The sequence below is a fragment of the Lepisosteus oculatus genome, chromosome 19 (genome assembly GCF_040954835.1).
Source record: "Lepisosteus oculatus isolate fLepOcu1 chromosome 19, fLepOcu1.hap2, whole genome shotgun sequence".
In the NCBI taxonomy this organism is placed as follows: domain Eukaryota; kingdom Metazoa; phylum Chordata; class Actinopteri; order Semionotiformes; family Lepisosteidae; genus Lepisosteus; species Lepisosteus oculatus.
Genome location: NC_090714.1, coordinates 3,496,558 through 3,515,204, shown reverse-complemented (window position 1 = coordinate 3,515,204; position 18,647 = coordinate 3,496,558). Strand labels below are relative to the sequence as shown.

Genomic DNA, 18,647 nt, shown 5'->3' with positions numbered 1-18,647 from the left:
AGGTCAGAAATGACTGGCGCACTCACCTGTGTGCGGGGAGGCGGGGGAGACGGGCACGATCACTGCCGTGCCGTCGTCGGCCATCCGGAGCTGCCGCGGCCGGGCGGCGGGGGCCGGGGGGGGCGGTGCCCGGGCCACCCTGTCCCTGCCCCCCCGCCCGCGCGGCAGCTTCAGGTCCAGCGGCTCGTCCAGGGACAGCATCGCCGTGGCAACGGGCAGCTCCGCGGGCCTGGCCGATCGCCCAGCTGTGGAGACAGGCAGCCCATCAGGAGCACGGCCCTCGCCCCGGCACCCCGGCGCCCCTTCAGGGGGGGCAGGCCCCTCCTGAGAACGTCGCCCGCAGACCCTCGCTGGCGTGTCGGGCTGAGGAGAGGTGCACACTGCCGAAACTTTCAGAATCAGTCAAGGAGCTAAACCACAATCTCCCAAACGCTTTCTTCTAGACAAAAGACCATCAATATTTTGAGCAGACCTGTGGCAGGACTCTGATACTAAACCATGACCAGATCTTAGCAATAAAGTGAGCAGGTAGCCTTCAGTTCATTCTTTATCTCACTCTGAGAGTCTCCCCTGCACCCGGCAATAATTCATCTTTCCCTCACCTGTCCCACACAGGCTGATGCAGCTTTTGCTATGATCACACCCAACAGTGATGAAATCGCCATAGTTCGCAAGCTCAGTAGAGCCCAGCCCTCTTAAGGACTGAACGCCGGTCCAGTGTGGGACAGTGAGAGCGTATTAAAGCCATAGGAATGAAAAGCAATTTTTAAAGGAAAACAATTAGACAAAGTGAATGCAGCAGGTCAAACTGTCAGACAGCATTCCTTCCTTTTGGGTGAAACGTACAGTCAATGAAAACAGCCTTACCAGAGTTCATAGAAAGGAAAGATTTTAATTGAGTAAGGGCTGCGCCTGCAGGTCTCTAGCTCTTGTTAAATTGCCAGCAGCCCAAGCGCTAGGAAAAGACTCCAACCGGCGCTGGACCTGATTGTGGGACCCGGTCTTGTTCTCGACATTGTAGTGAATATTTACACTTTCTAGGCATGCGTCACAGAGGAAGAGCAGATGCACATCGCAAATAAGGGGATAGAACATTTGGTCTCATAAAAAAAACCCCACATAAATCACACAATAATCTGACTTTAAGATGCATGAAATCTGGGGTACGTTCCATTTTATTTTAACAGCTTTTCGCACATAGCATGCAGGCTTAACATAATGACAATTCAAAAGTCATTTTTGTAAGGGTATGCAGTGTAAGTCTGTGCCTCTTCAGATAGAGTGGATCTGCCTGGAAAGCTGAGAAACCCCAAAACACTGGGAGGTTCTGCCCCGAGAGGACCTCTGCACACAGACACAGACGTTCTGCGGAGCCTGCCGAGAGCACACCTCCTGCAAGCAGATTCTGTTTGCTTCGCGCTGAGAGCAGTTCATACTGAAATGCCTTTAAATTACTGTTTTCAGTCTAAATCATAGGGTGACACGTTGAAAAATACACACATAAAACCTTGAATTCCGCTTTATATAAGCAGTGTATAATAACAATGTGCGATTTTATTTCTATTTAGATCTTGCGGTGTGTAAAAAGAAAAGTGAAATTTATACGACCAGTTTTGCTTCTAAATTGAGGTTAGCTCAACTGTTTGGGCTGGGGGAGGCCAATAGCTACAATCAGGAGAAGGATGGACAAAGCCAAAAGTCAGACACAAAAAACAATCACACAGCCCAGATCTCCGGTGTGAGTAATGCATTTTTCTCGTTGTTTCCTACAAACCGGTGAAAAATAAAGACAGATCACTCTTATACCACCCCCTTTCCTGACCTCTGAGCACACACTCATTGAAAGGAATGTCTCCAACTCAAACCAGATGGTAACCCCCCCCCAAACCCCCACCCCCCAGCCCACCACAGCCTTCAGAAACTACCACCAGCGCCACCCAGATTCCAGCGTTAACCCTCTGGTGCCCAGAGCAAACCACATCATATTGCATTCACCTCAGATATGCAGTATGACGTCAGTATGCGGAGCCCTGGGCTGCTGTGCCCCGTCAGAAAACGAAGTTGAAGAGGGAGTGTCAGGCTGCAGAGTGTTCAGTGGAGGTAGTGCCAGGCTGCAGAGTGTTCAGTAGAGGAGTGCTAGGCTACAGCATTCAGTGGAGGAGTGATGAGCTGCACTGTTCAATGGAGAGAGTACAGGGCTGCAGAGTGTTCAGTAGGATGAGTGCAGGGCTGCAGAGTGTTCAGTGGAGGAGTGCTAGGCTGCAGTGTTCAGTGGAGAGAGTAAAGGGCTGCAGAGTGTTCAGTGGAGAGAGTACAGGGCTGCAGAGTGTTCAGTGGAGGGAGTGCAGGACTGCAGAGTGTTCAGTGGAGGGAGAGCGGGGCTGAAGAGTGTTCAGTGGAGAGAGTGCAGGACTGCAGAGTGTTCAGCTGGGCTGTGGTGTATTCTGTGGCTCAGCTTTGGAGGTTTGGGCTACAGCACTTAAGTCAGCTGCAGCACCTCAAAAACGAGCTCTTTTCCAGTAAAAAAGTTTTGGTTTTCAACACGAGCACAAACGTGTCTCCTCAGTCTGAGGTGCCAGGGAAACGCCGAGGCAGAAAGCTGGTCCATCCAGGCCCGGGCCTGTCGTGAGAGCTGAGCTCACCCGCAGGCCGCCCTGCTCAATCGCCTCCTTTCAGCGCTCGCTGGCGGCGGTCCACATGACGCCGGGCTGAGGTCGCCGAGTTCTTAACCCTTAGGTGGAGCAGCGACTCAAACCTGTACTGCAGCCTGCTACCAGCCAGCTGCTGCTGTTGCTGAAACCAGAGAATTAGGGCACTACTGCGTTCACAACATTGCAAAAATGGTGCCTTCTGCCATATTACACTTCTGCGGAAACTTCTAGCAGCGTTCCAGGACTGTGCTGCAGAACGCAGAGCTGCTGGTAAAAAGATCTCAACGTCCGACAGAATCTCTGACCCAGGAGTTTGCACCATGCACTGGGATTGCTCTCCTCTCCTCTTTCCTCTGGAAGTGCAGCGGGAACATCTTTACCTCCGGACTGCTGCCATAGCCAGGCATGCATTTGTCCTCGATCCCTCACACTCGGCATATCCAGTTCACAGATCGAATAGCACAAAAAAAACCCTTCAGCTCGGCAAATTAAGCCGCATGCCACTTCTGCTCTCCTGCTTGCACAGTAGGTCCCGTGCTGGAGCGCCTGTGAAATACGGATTGACATGAATGCGCAGACCGTTCTGATGTCTAGAGTGAAAGCCCAGTTGTGTGTTGCTCAGCTGCAGCACTGGGCTGTGAAACGCGGCCTGGTCTGAACTGGCCCCAGCGTGGAAATACCTTTGTGGGAACTGATTTTCGAGAGAGTGCAGTCTGAAACAAATCTGCCTGGCGCACGTGTGTTTGTGATTTTGGTTTTCATGTGATTAGCAATTTCATGGATATTCGTGGTGTTTCAGATGGTTTTGAACAAGATTTCAAGTTTAATTTTGGACTAATTTATACTGATGGGTACAGTCCAGGTAATGCAAACTAACACTATGGTTAGTTTTCTAATTTAAGCTCTTTGTTTCCTAAATTTTAATTACCTTTTAAATTTCTTCACAGTAGACTACCACGACTATCGAAGAGGTACAAGTACTTTTTTATGTTCTTACTTAACCTGAAGTTGAAAAACAAAAATAGTATTTTCATTAGATGCAACTGAAAACACTATTTCTGTTTCTGCTTTGTGTATAACACATGAACGGGTCTTCATTCACGCAATTGTTTCCAATCATTCATGTTTTATGATTGAAATGTAGTCCACAGCTGCAGGACACCCTTCACAACATGATGAAGTCACATTCTTATTATGAAATCATAACTCCGAACAACGCAAATTCTACAGTAAAGCACTCTGCTGGATTCATTCCACGAACGCTTAACAAAATCCAAAGCTTTTGTCCACAGGCTTCTAGGTGTTATTAATGGATTCTTTTCTGTTAGACAGCGATTTGCACTTTGGTGCAAACCTCCTAAATCCGGCACGTTACCTTCTCTAAAAGCGTCAACTTTTCACCCCACTCATCCAGTAGAAAGCTTTCAATCTCCTGTCATTATCTACAGAAACGCGAACTCTTTAAAGAACCTTCCACGCCCCAGACCTGTACTGCGGTCACCTTCGTAAAAGCCCCGAAAAAGAAGCCCATTCCTCACGGGTCTCCTTCCAGCGCAATCACCCTGCACTTCAGCTTTCCACAGCTGCCCCCCCGCCTCCGAAACAAAAGGCTGCTCACACCCCTCCCGTCCGCCCATGTGTCAACAATTATTGGTGCGAGCCAGCAGCAGCTGTAATAAATCATCCACTCCCTTTCAGCGTGCTTCCCCCTGGCCACCGCGCAGCCCTGTCTCCCCGGGCCGCGCTGCCTTGGTACAGGCCGGCGTCGGGGGTGGCGGAAACGAACGCGCTGGAATGCTCACAGCGGCCCCTGTGAGGCGTGTGTGTGTGTGTTTGCTGGGGGGGCGGGAGACCCCCTGCTAAGATACTACACAGTGCACACACTCATACGCCCTCTGATAAAGGCCCCCCCCCCCACCCTGGGGTCTGGCTCGAACCTCACGGCGTTTCTATTCAAGCCTGCTGGCTGCGGCTCCACACACACACGCACACACACACACGCACACCGAGCGCCGGGAGAGAGGGAGAGGGAGAGGGAGCAGGCCAGGGGAGGCCAGCCCGCCTCACGTGGGGGACCCGCTGCACGCGCTCGCTCTGTGTTCCGGCTGGGCTTCAGCGGCTCCTGACCAGAGCCCAGCCTCCTCCGCCCCATCAGCACCGTGCCGGCTGGAATTCCTGCGGCCAGGAGGACGGAGTCCGGGAACCTCCTCCTCCTCGGCTCAGACCTCAGGGCCCTGCAGTCCCCTGCCCGGCACGGCTCGCCGCTGAGAAGAAAGCCCGTTTCAGACGCCTGGTCTCGCCTCGCCAGGCCTCCAGGACGCGGTACACGTGGACCACTAGGTGGCACTCCTCCCTCTGGACCGGACTGCCAGGGCCCCAGTCTAGGGATACGCCGTTAAATCCCACCTTCCCATGAGACATTAAATCAACTTCCTCACTACCTGGTCATCCACAGTCCCATGACATTGCTCGTGAGGGATACTGACCCTGGGGTCCTGACCTTTCAACTCAGGGCTTGTACAGTGTGGCCCCCTAAACCTCCCTCTCAATTCACCTGACAAAGCACGGGCTCACGTCTCCACTCGACCCGAGAGCAGAATGGCTGCCGTCTGTCTGTCGCCTTAACTATGGTGGATGAAGTGGGTCCCCTTGCATACAGGATGTAAGGCGCTTTGGGGTCCTTTGTGAAAAGAAACACTATAGGAGGTATTCAGAGTCATTTACACCTACATGATCAATTGTGCTAAAATTATACATATATACAAAATCAACACACAAAAAAACAAACTCCCCCAAAGAGCTGTTTAGTAAATCTGTACTGGCAGGGTCATAAACTGGATTTGGTACTGAGCTCTGCTTGTAGGAGCCTTAAATAACGGAGATCCAGACTGACAGCGCGTGCTCAGACCCATAGGTACCGCCCAGAGCACTATACCAGTCAATGTGAAGGGCAGATTGCTGAAAAGCAAATGTCTTAAGTATTAGATTAATGAAAGAGGACTCTTTAATCCTATCTGTAGAGTGCTCACGGGATGTCCTTGGCAGTCCTGTCCCCGATTCTTCAGCTCTGTGAAACACACACGTCCAATCTCGTCAGGTTCTCAAGAACTGGACCTGAGGACTTCAGCTGACACTGTGTGTCCACTTCCAGCAGCAACCTTAGCTTTCCCAGGAGTCTCCCCTCCAGGGACTGGCCAGGCTCACACCTGCTGAGCGTCAGTTGCCAGATGTGAGCTGCAGCCTGCACGTCTAATGCTGACGGGCCTCATCCACAGCCCGAGCCAGCCTGATCCCGGGGGGGGGGCAGGAGGGGCGTGTATCATACAAGCTTCCTCAGACAAGCGTGGGGTCAGGGTCCCCTGTGAAATCAGCAAGCAGTCTGTAAAAAGATGCCTTTGTGTAACACCTCTCACCAAGAAGACTGGGCCACAGCTGAAGGTTTCTAGGGCAAACTCTAAAAAAAAGTTCTCCCATCCCCAGGAAGGTACCAAATCGTCCACTTCCTGCAGGGAGCAGGGCATCAAAAGGCGCCGATTTACTTTCGAGAACAGCGTACATTTATCAGTACTGGGAAAGACTGGCCGGGAATGCCTCTGGAATGGGACCGGACCCCAGCACACCGCCCCCTGCTGTGCAGAAGGTCTCTCGTTAACCGAGTCCCGCGTGAATGACTCAATCAAGCTGGATCTGAGCAGCGCTCATTCAGTTTTACTGCTTATGTGGCATCATTACATTCCCATTACATTGTAATTGCAATGAGTTACAAATGGTGCAATTAAAACTGTTAGCTGGAGTCGAGCCCTTCTACTGGGTTCTTGAAATGAGGAGCAGATTGCAGAGCACGAGCAGCATGCTTTCATGTCGGAGATGGCATGGAAAGGAAGTCCTTTTTCAAGCGAAGATGTGTCTCTCCAGCTGCTGCAGTCTGCTCATACGCTAGGCCACCTCTCCCAGTCTCTTCCCAGCCCAGGGGCTCTTCATATTCCCTGCAATGAAGCAGGCTGAGGGAAGCAACAGGAGCTGTTCGACTGACCTGGCCCAAGACCCACACAAACAGCTCCGTGCCCTTGAAGTTCCCCTAACGTAGTTCAGTTGCATTCAAATGCTGTCAATGTTTATGCAACCTTTGCAGCACACAGTGCAAATTCAGAAAGATCGCCCTGTCCTCTCTGATTCATAAACCAGCCTGCACTTTTCTCTTTTTCTTTACTGTAGGGCAATGGGGATGGTGCAGCTTAGTTATTAAGTCCTTCCACAAACAAAAGGTATTCTGGTGCGACTCCTAAACCAGCAAGGAGACATTTTCAATAGGGTTTTCTGGATAAATGACTAGCGTTGTAGAGGGTATTGGCTGGTATAGAGAAGCTGCTCGTCACGGAATCAGAATTTGCTGGCAGGATGAAAAAAACAACAACAACACAATCCTGGTCACTTTTTATGGAACCAACAGCGGAGCAAACTCCGGGAGTGACCCCTGGACGGGCCAACTGCTGCAGTGGAAACATGAGGCAAATAAGGGAGTCAATTCTTCAATCGCAGCACATAGGAAGAGTGGAACTTTTATTATGGAAAGAATTCCTTGTAGACTTAGTAAATCTTCTGCCAAGTTTTTTTTTAAGTGTTTTTCAGAAAGGATACGGACTCTATCTATAGACCTACATTTGCTGGGATTCTCTAGTGTGTGAGCAGATCTCCCTGCGCCCAGGTCAGAGTTCAAGTGTCTGACTCCTGTACTTTATCTTCCTTCATGCAGAGGGCAGGAAGGCTATCTCTTACACACACAGGAACTACGAATTCTCAAATCGTGGGGGGTCTGTGCTGAGCACCCTTCAAAAATGTGCCGGATCGATCTCGCTTATTGGATTTTGAGCGGGTTTGGACCTGAGGAATTTTTCACTTCGTGTTACTCTAAGAGACCCTGGTGAAGTGTCACAAAAATGCCCATTATGCCCACAGCGCAAGGCACCACCAAAGAGATGCAGAGTTTCAGAGCGTAAGGGCTCGACTCTTACAATTCGGAGAGAGTTGATGGTAAGTTACGATTACCTTGCTTAGCTGATGCCCGTACCCAGGAAGATATCCACTGTTGGCAAAGTTACAAAAGTGAAAAAAAAAACTGATAAGATTACAAGCAATTGAGAATGTACTGGTATTTATATTTATATTGAAAGTGCATTTAAAACCATGAACAGGAGGCACTTCTTTACCCAGAGAGTTGTGGGAGTCTGGAACAAGCTACTGACCCCTCGGATCCTCGGATCAATTAGCTACTAACTACCAAACAGGCTGGATGAATCCGTGGGCTTCCCCTTGTCTGCAAACCTTTGTCTGGTTCCGATTTAAAATACAATAAGAGCGAGGACGTCAATGCCAGCAAGAAAAAAAGCAATGCAAACATTGCACGTTAGCAACAGATCAAAACAGTGAAGCACTAAGTGCCCGAGCAATAGCAGGTAATGTGAGTATTCGTCAGCATGTATGCACCTTGTGAGTATGTGTTGCAGGTTTCCAGTGACTAACATGCAAACCTGCATGACAAAACTGACCAATAACAATGTGTGCAACACATGGTGTCAAGTTTACAGAAAGATGTACACTAATAAAGAGCTGAGGAAATGGGTGCTGACTCAACAGATGTGCTTTAAGGAGGTGTCGTCCTAATTAATTATGTTTTATAGGCCCTCCTAATCCATCTGCACTTTCCCTAACTCGTTCTCTTTGGTCTTGGACAGAAAACTAAAGGGGGGCCTGATTCCAGTATGCGAAATCCGCAGAAGAAATCACATGATCAGCTGTGAAACACGAACAACGTTTGTGGGTAAGGAAGGCAGTTCTCTGCACAAAGGGTTTTCGGGGGTTTGGAACAGGCTAGCTGGCCCTGTTGTTGAATCCGATACCCTAGCTTCTTTCGGGAAGCAGTTGGGTGGGGTCCACAGATCAATTTACCTCCTAAAAACCGAACCAGCTTGGGGGGGGCAGAACGGCTTTCTCATATTCCAATCCTCTCATGCTCACATGTGAGAAGCCATAGCTCCCATCTGCAGATCGCTGCGGATGTGTGACAGGCTTCCTGAGCCAAAGGAAACGCCTCTCTATGGATTCACATCGAAAGTGGGACTTGAACAGCAAGGCATAGGTTTACATTTCCTGAAATACAGTTTGCGGTGCTTTAGGAAATGCCGCGTTTATTATATGTGAGGTCCTGCAATATCTGAAAGAATCATCCTGCTACACAACTGTGCTCATGTATCCCATAGATATTCACAATGGTGTTATATTTCCCTTCTGTTTTTCTGTAAAACAAGGACGGGCCAGTCAGGCTTCTTCAACAGGACTGCTGTGAAAGAGGCTGCAGGAGAGATTTTCCCCGCAAATCAGAGCCATGTGCTGTTGGCTCCAGCAATACAACTTTAACACAGTGGTTCGGGGGTCTTTTCATTTTAATGCATATACTTATACAGATTTATGCATACACATGTGTGCGGCTCAGTGGTTGCATTGCTGCCTCTGAGCACCAGGACCCTGGGTTATATTCCTGGAAGCTATCTGTGTGGAGTATGCATGTTTTCTCCTTGTTCATGTCAGTTTCCTCCCACGGTCCAAAGACACACTTGTAGGTTAATTCGCCTTTATGAAAACCGGCCCCAGTGTGTGAGTGTGTGTGTGTGTGTTTGTGTGTGTGTGTGTGCCCTGCGATTCACTGGCGTCCTGTCCAGGGTGTGTCCTGCGCCGTGCCCGTTGTTTCCACTGGCTCCCCCCACAGCCCTGTACTGGTCAAAACAGTTAGAAAATGGATGGATGGCTATTTGTGTACATATATATACACATGTGTGTGTGATTTGTATCTGAAACCTCCCAGCATTAGCGCAACATTCATTCTAAAGCAGGAAAGGCAGGGAGATAAGCTGCATGGGTGAATAATTTGCCGTTAGAAAACAGGCAATCAACTGAGAATCTTTTCAGATGTCACTGTACGCTGCAAGGCCAGCACTCTGGGACTCAGACAAAAGGCCAAGGACATTAGACTACATCATTCCTGGACAGCGTTGGCTGTACACAGCCATGTCGCTGCGGGTGTCAAAGCAGCACTCATTTCAAGATTATCTATCTTTCTTTTTTTTTCTCAAAAACATAAGACTCTAGAAAAGAAACCTATAAGGTTTGTGTAGATTAAGGTAACATGGCATTGTTTTCTTATTTGGAAACCCAGCTGTGCACACACACTGGAATCGGGATCAGTCAGGGAGACAGAAAGCACAGGTGCACTCAATCAGAAAGATGTGCTGCACTGGAATTCCTTTAGCCCGTGGGGAGCTGGAGTTGGAGATGTACGACTGCAGCGTTAAGTGGAAGAGAAAGTCGTGAATATCAGTATCGGATTGTTTTGCTCTGATTGTCTCAGTTGCACTTACAATTGAAGTGTATGCACTACTCTGGCTCAAAAACTCAGCCCACTTGTAATGTGATTTACAATAATTCAACTGCACAGCTTGCATCAGATAGAGGGCATTGTGTGATATTTATAGTGGGCGTGCATACAATATTTCATGACTCAATTTACAATCTGCTCTAAGATCCATCAGAGTGAAAGTGGAAAGCACTGAACAGGGCACAAGCTGTGCCTGTAGAGACATTTTTCTTGCAGTTTTTTATGGAGAAACCTTTCTATTTATAAGGGATCCACTGCTAAACTTGGAAACAAAATGTTTCAAGGTAGCAATGCCATGCAGTGGGGAGGCATGTTTCAGCTCTCCCACATAAAACAAAGAAATCAAGTCTGATCATCCACATTAACTGTGCACTTAATGTCTGAATTTCATTAACTTTATTTGGCCACATTGTTCATACTACATAAAACTCAAGAATCACACTTGTAAATAGTAACACACCAGAGAACAACATTGTTTTCAGTGACGCTGCAAAGACTTTTAGAATATATACATCCAGCCCGTATCAAAGATAAACTGCTTCACCTTGCTATTGTTCTTTAATAAATGAGTGTTGTTGCCTTTTAGCTTATCATCAGCTCTTTCAGATTTTTAATTAAACTTACAAGGAAGCTGTTAAGTTCCATAACTAACACACAAACAAGAAACTGTGTCCTGACATCAGCAAAAACTACTTAGCATAACTGCTCCCAGTGTTTATTTTTTCAATCACTGTAACACAACAGGGATGTCAATATATTTTACATACCAAGTTCCAAATACTTCAGCTCTTTTGACAACAGACACAAATGCGTGTCTAATAAAAAGAGATGCTGATGACTTCTTCCAACTGTTTTAGAAAAACAAGACCCGTGATGTTCACTGGGAGTCTCCTGCAAAGCGTGCTTTTGCAGCACAAGGAAAGGTGCTCCCAGAGACATTAACACACTCAGAAGCCAAATAACCCGCCAGTATGTCTTTGGAACTAGGAAGATAATCCACACGAATCCAGGGAGAACATACAAACTCCACAAAGACAGCGTGACAGGTCCGGAACTGAACCCAGGGCCCCAGCACTATGAGGCTGCAATGCCAGCCTCTGAGCCGCTGAACAGCCCTGCCTCAAGAGCCATACTGTATGTCTGCAATGTTGTTTCTCCAAAACCTGCTGGGAAACAGCAGCAGGAAATCCTGCTCGAAATATCTTCCAATCTGTACCTGATCGCTCCTGTCACACTGTTCACAGTTCCCCCAAGCTTTAATGCACTGAGCAGTGCTGCGCTCAGAATTGTACAATTGCTTTGGAATATTGCAAGGGTAAGGGGGTTGGTTCCTACTTTGTGACAAGAGAGCCGGGCAGATCTTCTGTGCAGTTGCCATGTTGCAAAGTCATATGATTGATGAGTCCTTCCTCACTGGCTAAACGCAGGGCAATATGATTTCTGAGAAGGTTTCTCTAAGCAGAAGCCAGGTCTTGTGGAAACACTAAGCCCATGTGAGAAACAAAAACACGCCCGATGGACTTAAGTCGTGGAGCTCCAAAAAGCCTCTGAACGCTCAGCTGACCACATCTTTCACAAGGACTTCAGCTCTTAAAAGTGAGGTGGGATTTTTCAATTAAATTATTTAAATGTACTGTTTAAATGCCAGGCGTCCACTAGGTCAAGTCGGGTTCACAAAACACTTTGCAAACTCAGTACAGCAGTGTTTTGAATACAGAGACATTCCCACTTGTGACTGTACTTTGTTAACTGGTAAGCTATTCAGAGCTGTGTGGACAGCTTTATGGGAGCAACAATTTCTTAAATACATTGATGACAGACCGAAAGGTTTCTGTTTGCTTAGGCTTTTGGCAGCGATACACCTTGAGCAGGATACATCTGGAAACAAGTCCCGGGAGCAGATAAGAGTGAAAATAATCCGCATTTACTGTCTTTCAGTTCTAAAGGTTCAGCAATTCGATGTAACAAAGAGACACACAGGATCTCCAAAGGCTGGATGGAGGATCTCTAGTCTATTTATTACAAGCAGTGAAAATGAGAAACGAGCGTGTGTTAGTCTGAATCTCAAAAAAACAGGTAGCACAAGAAAAAGATGTGAGCTAACACCCCCCACACACACACACATCCTCCCCCCTTCCCTACAGAGCTCGGTGTCTGAGATCAGTGGTTTTCATGCGTGGATTTGTAGCGCATTTTAACCTGCCTGCAGCCCTTAATTGGAAATCGTCTGGCAACTTCCCTGCGTAGCCTGTCATTTGGTGGAGCCTTTAATTCCTATAATCTGCAGAGGCTGGCTGTGTCCCAAGAGGAAAGTGAGGTCTCTGGAGGGGAGCACAGGCCTCTTTCTTGAGGGTGTGGGCAGAGCCAGAGAAAGGTCATGCCAACGTGTGTCGTATTGCACTCGCCGCTTTGTCCTGGAGCCCGGAGAGCACAGCCCACATGATGCCAGGATGATGTAATGATAGATGGAGGTAGAAATAGGACAGTAGTTGCTTGCATTTATGTGGGGACTTTCACCCTAATGTGCCTCACGAACAGGAGCTGACCCATCTGGAATTCGGAAAAGGACATTGGGGTTCACGCTTCTAGGAACGACGTGACTGGATCTTTAATGTCCAACAAGCTGGCGCTGTGGGGTAGTGGCTGTGACTTTGGATTTGCAACTGGAAGGTTGCAGGCTCAAATCCTTACCTGGGCATAGCTGTTGAACCCTTGAGCAAGGGACCATGCTGGTAAAATGCCCGTATTTATAATATAATCTTCAAATGTACCTTTTTTCGGATAGAAACAGAGAGAAGGGCACCACCTACTGGTCATGACCACCAACACCGCATATAACAGTCAGCTGGCACCTCCCTTCCCAGCACGGACCAGACCCAACCTTGGGTGGCGTCCGAGATCTGGAAAGGCAGAAGGTACAGCAGCACCGCACACCTGCAAGACTCCAGGAGGCCACAGGGGCCGCTGGATCACCGAGACCACCCTGGCTTGGGGAATCAGTGACCGGGGCTCGAACCTACGACTCCTGGATTTTAAGGAGCTCACACAGTGCTTGGGCACCTAATCAGCAACATCTTGACTCAACGCAATGCCCTGCGAAACCAGCCAGGATTTTAAGACTTCGAGCTGCATGTACCTCAGGACTGAAGTGACATTGGTAAATCTATTTTATTTGTTCTATGCACATATTTCCACAATTATTTAAGCTGAAAATATATAAAATCATAAACTAATTTCAGCATGTTGGCCACTGGCACAAAATTCAATTTGCAAAGCACAGTACAAGCTGCATATTTGCTATTAAAGAGGGTTTTTTTCGTTGGGTCCCCCTCTTCTCGGAAACAAATTCAGATGTAATAATCACGCTAATCCATTTTAGACACAGCTTATTCAATTACATGCCTCATAAATAGTGCTATTAGAGACCCCCGCTGAAGCCCTGTCAATAAGACTGCGGCCTGCGACTGCTCACGGGCCTGCTGCCAGTCAATGGCAATCTGTGTTCGTTGTCAAGGAGACAAACTGCTTTGGTTTGTGTACACTGCACTTCTGGGGACTTCTGCACAGTGGGAAAGACTGTCCTGGCCTGGCTGCTAAAGCACGCTAATTCCTTCACCTGGGAGACTGAGCTAAAAGGCACACACTGCTTTCTTCCTTTTTCACTTAAGTCTCGGGCACACCCAAAGAGCTCAAATACGGCCACTCTGTCCCTTCATCCAAACCCTGCTCTTTCAAAAGTAGACTCATCTTTCAGTCTGATGTCCACCCTTCCATCTTCTAACCTCTTTACCCAACGCAGGGTTGTATGGGGAGCCAGAGCCCAGCCTGGCGAGCAGGATACACCCTGGATGGGACGCCAGTCCATCACAGGGCAGAACAGACAAGGACACTCACACAAGGGCCTGTTTTCAGAGAAGCTCATCAACCCCCCAGCGTGTCTTTGAACTGGGGGAGGAAAGCCCCATGAAAATCCAGAGAACATACAAACTCCACACAGACAGCCAACCAGGAACTGAACCCCGGGGCTCTGTACCGCGAGGTAACAATGCCGACCGCTGTGAGGCCCTGCCTCCCCTCAGTTTGCAACATGTAGTGCAGGGAGAAACAGTGGTGGAATCTCAGCCATATTTGTTTGAGGAATTGACTGCCGATGTCAAAAGCTACGACACTCCTGAGATAAAATGGAATTGCAAGTAACCCACTGGCCATTTTAGCCCGGACGGGGCTGGGGTTCTGCCAAGGTCACTGCCATTTTCTTATGCCCGAGCAGGACTGAGCAAAGTCTGAAGATGCGACGAGCACAGCAGTCCCCCAGGTCCGGGTGACACTAACGGGGGTCAATAGAGTGGGCCGTATTCTTTCATTGCGCTGGCCTTGGCCCAACACGGCCGTGGCGGGTCTTGAAACGTGGCTACCCTCGCGTTGAACGTTACCCGTGCTGCCGCCACCGACATCCAGCTCCAAAACAGTGCAAGAGTTACCCCTGCTTCCCAGTCTAACTGGGAAATTCACAGCCACGGGAAACATCTCAGGTTCCCTCCCTGAGCCACAAAATTCAGCAGGGTCTTCCAGTATCCTTATGGCTTGGGGGGGTTAAGTCAGTTTCCCTCTGGTTTTGGGCAAAAACAAGAGGTTGAAAACTTTGTTCTGGACCCAAAGCCTCATGCTTTATGGCCGGCTCTACAGTCGCCCTTCCTCCTACCTCCCCCCTCTACCACCTCCACCCAAACCACAGCCCCCCCCCTACCCCCACGATCCTCACACCCCCAGGCGCAGCGCACACCCTGAATGGACGGATTCTTTCCTTTCCCGGCCTGTGAGCCAGGCGCGTTTCAGACAGGAAACCTCAGTTTCCACTGGGCTGGGGACAGGCCTCACCCTGTGGCAGTCTCCCCTTGCACACTCGCTCGCTTGCTCGCTCGCTCTCTCCCTCCCTCTCCCTCGCTCTGTGGCTTTCCTCTCAGGCCTGCCTTTCCCCTGTCTGTTGCTTCGTCTGGCTCCGCCGGGGCTGAGCGTCTCTCCCTCTCCAGAAAGCTGCTTTTCCTCGGGCAGTTAGCCTCTGTCTCGTGCCCCTGACCCCTTTCACCTGCTCTGGGGGCGAAACCTCTAAGCTGAGGTAAAGGGTTTTCACGCTGAGCCACCCTTTTCGCCAAAGAAAGGGAGAAAAGATTTTTAGTGCGCAGGAACAAACACGGAGGCCGCCCCCTCGGACGCCCACAAAGCGGAGATTGGGGTGTTTTGGGGTAAAAATAAATCGGAGGAGCAGGGAAAGATGCAGCAGCAGGGCGGGTTTGCTGTGCCGCTGGTGGCGCGGAGCCAGGAGTCTCAGACGCTGAGGAATTCCGAGCTGGAGAGCCTCCGGAGAGAGGGAGCAGTGCTGTAGTGACCTTGCTGCAAAAACCCGAACGCTACCTGCTGCACTGCTGGGGCGGGGGCTGGATTCAAGGGAGTTCTGATCAAGGTGGTGGACAGAGGTTTCCCCTTTGTTTTGCAAAATAACCAGCTGCTGTAGTACGCTGCATGTTTATAAACCAGCTGGCTACTGTTATTTAAACTTTATTAGACAAGGTAATCGCAAAGGGATGGCTTTTGCAACAGAAGCCCAGCCAAGAAAGGCAACAGCAACACATTTACACAGACAAATGACAGGCAACAGTTAAGTGCGAAAGGAAATACAGAAATTAGTCAGTGCCTAAGTGACTATTCTCCAACTGTCACGGTGTCCCTCCCAGCAAGAAGGAATCTCTGGTGAACAGCGACGTGACAAACGGAGTTTGTAAATTTAAAGGAGACACGGATAAGGACTAGCGTGCACCCATTCTGTTGTGTTTTTTTAATGTTAAAACGAGATTTAAGCACTGCATGGGGGTTAACAGCAGAGGACACGAAACTGACAAAAAAAAAACCGCCGCCACTTCCTCACAGCAGACTCCCCGGGCTGTCTGGCCGCCTCAGACCTCCAGGAAATTTCCACCCGCCCTGTGCCCACACTCCCCCTCCCCAACCCCCCTTGTCTCCTGCAGGCCCGCCTCCTCCCGTCCCTCCCCGCTGGATCCCCAGCGCTAAATGACGGCCAGGCCGACGCAGCCGACTCGGTCCACCCCGCTTCTCCCTGACGTGGCCAGCGAGGCCTGCGGGACCCCCGGCTCCAGTGTGTGCGGGAGCCGAGACTCCCTCTCCGGGAGTACGGCTGGATGCGGCAGAGAGCCTCGCCTCGCCTCCCCGGGGGAGATCGGGGTACCCACACCCCCTTTCAAAAGGAGAGGAGTTTATCCCGGCCGAGCGAGAGAGCGGCCAGGGATTGTTGACTCCTGGACACGCTGCGGACGTTTAAAAACCAATGTAGCGTTAAAAAAAAAGCGTCTCAAATTTATTGTAGCTTAAATCGCGGCCTGTACGATTACAAAGTTACACAAGTTTGCCTTTAATACCAGCTTTTAAACCACTAGGTGATTGCTTTAACATGAAAATAATTTTGAGATTTGAGACTGTGAGATTTTAATGGGAAAAAAAACGGGTTTAGTATCTCCCAGATTTAACCGTAATCACGAGAGAATGGGAATATAAACACAACACCCATCATGTCTCGTCGGTTTTAGCATGACACCACCCAGGTATAAATGGGTACTTCAGCATGCACGTAATAAAAAGAAAATAAAGATGGTGCACAGCGACCTTTGTACTGTAGATTGGCTAGTGTGCAAATTTTATACCGTTTTGAGAGGACATGTTTGCCCAGACATCTGACATCTTTAAGAAGAATAATTCTGTCTCCTTATAGAAAGAGCAGGAGCAGCTGCTGGCTGCTGTACAGAACCAGGTGCAGTAGATACAGGCAAGAGGCTGATCTGGGACTGGACATCCCTGGGAGAAGGCAGCAAACAAAACCTTGACAAGGTGAGCACCCTCCCTAAGAAACCACGCAAGAAAAACAGGCTTTCATTAGCTTGCGCTGCCCAGCATTTCAGGTTTTCTCAAGGCAATTCATTAAACCAAAGCAAATCAACCACTGTACTAACGCCAAGAGTTTTTAAAAAAAGATTCCTTGAAAACCAAGAGGCTGCACCGCATTTCTAATAAGAACAGCTGGTCAATCGTCAGCAAATCAAAGGTGAGTTATATGAAAAGGCACCAGGCTGACCGAACAGCTCAACTGGCCTCTTTCCTGTGCAGGAGCACCTGGAGAGGTGGTGTTCTCTGCTGAGGTGCGTTGATTGCGGAGGCCTACACCACTGTGCATGCAGGAATAATAAAGAATTTCTCTTCTTAGTTCTGAATCGCTTATTTCACCCGAATGGGATCAAATCAATATGCATTCAACAATCCGTCAATAGAAATACCTTTGATTAAAGTTACTGGGGATCTGTGGTACTGTTGTGCAATGTTGAACAATTTCTTTAATACAAGCTTTTTTTTTTTGTTGGTATAGTTTTACACTCTTTGGCACACATTGTACCGGAGTTTAAAAGGGGTAAACCTCCCCCCGCCCCTGTCTAAAGGCACAGCTGATGTATTTTGGGCGTGACGTGTTTTGGGCCGTCCTGATCTTTCCCATCAGTAGCCCCCTGTTCCTTTCCTCCCTTCCTGGAAGTTACCCGTCTGCTCGCAAGAAGTCTCCTTCAACCCCCCCCCCTCGCCTCCCCGTCACTAAACTGGAACAGAGCTCTCTCCGCCTGCGCACTATTCCAATCGCACGCCTCGTTTGCAAGTCGTGCCCTGGCCTCCTACCAGACAGTGATGCAATCCGCAGGCTGCCGAATGCAATCACTGCTCCAGTCTGGATCGCCTCTCTGCGCGGCGGGGCCTGCAGAAACTAGGCCGCCGAGTGGGGGAACCGGTGCGATCCCCTGGGCACCCCACCGACGCGTCCCGGGGGTCCGTCCAGTCGCCAGGGCAGAGCCCGAACGCTGAGTTCCTCTGCTTCTCCCTTTTGTTGTCACTGAGTGATCTAGCTTGCCAGGGTTGGGGCGGAGGGGGGTCTACAACAGGACTTGAATGCATTAGTGAGGCTTGACTTTTCACTTTTTAAATGTTATTAAAATCCAGACTTACAGTTAGAGCTGAAGTAAAAGTGAGGTTCTCCATCTAGCCAAAGATCCAGGTCTCTATGGGACAACAAACATGACCCTGCCAGCCCCATGCAGGCGACCCACACATTCCTAAACCACACCTCTGAAGGTCCCTCACCTTTCAGGGCACTTGGTCCACCCTTCCCATCAGCACTTGGGCCACCCTTCCCATCAGCACTTGGGTGTCTCTTACCTCAAGCTGGCATCAAAACCTTCCCAAAGTGCTCTAACCTGTTGTTCCTTCTCTACTTAGATGAACCCAGCATGGCTAAATCAAGACTTCATGCCAAATTAAACTGTACTGGTCTTGCATGGCAAGACGCTACCAGGACAGAGACTTAAACCTGGCTTCTCAACGTTGTATTACTGGAATCATAAGAGCTCAAACTCTCACACGTGTAGGGTCGGCATGCATGGCCAAGGAGCACTGCTGCTCAACAGGGGGCCCAGCAACAGAGACACACCTTGATGGTACTGCAGAGCTGTTTATTACTTTTC

At 49.3% G+C, this 18,647-nt stretch overlaps 1 protein-coding gene and 1 long non-coding RNA gene across 3 annotated transcripts in view; both read right to left on the bottom strand.

Annotated features, from left to right (window-relative positions):
* Positions 1-18,647, bottom strand: part of LOC107078950 (uncharacterized) — a 385,366-nt gene that overhangs the window by 21,316 nt on the left and 345,403 nt on the right. The gene's annotated exons all lie outside the window — the stretch shown is intronic.
* The window catches only part of glis2b (GLIS family zinc finger 2b), a 48,107-nt gene that overhangs the window by 16,635 nt on the left and 12,825 nt on the right, over positions 1-18,647 (bottom strand). The window contains exon 2 of the mRNA XM_015359856.2: positions 27-245. Within this exon, the coding sequence (XP_015215342.2) occupies positions 27-201 (175 nt within the window). The 5' untranslated portion in view covers positions 202-245. The remainder of the gene's footprint in view (positions 1-26; positions 246-18,647) is intronic.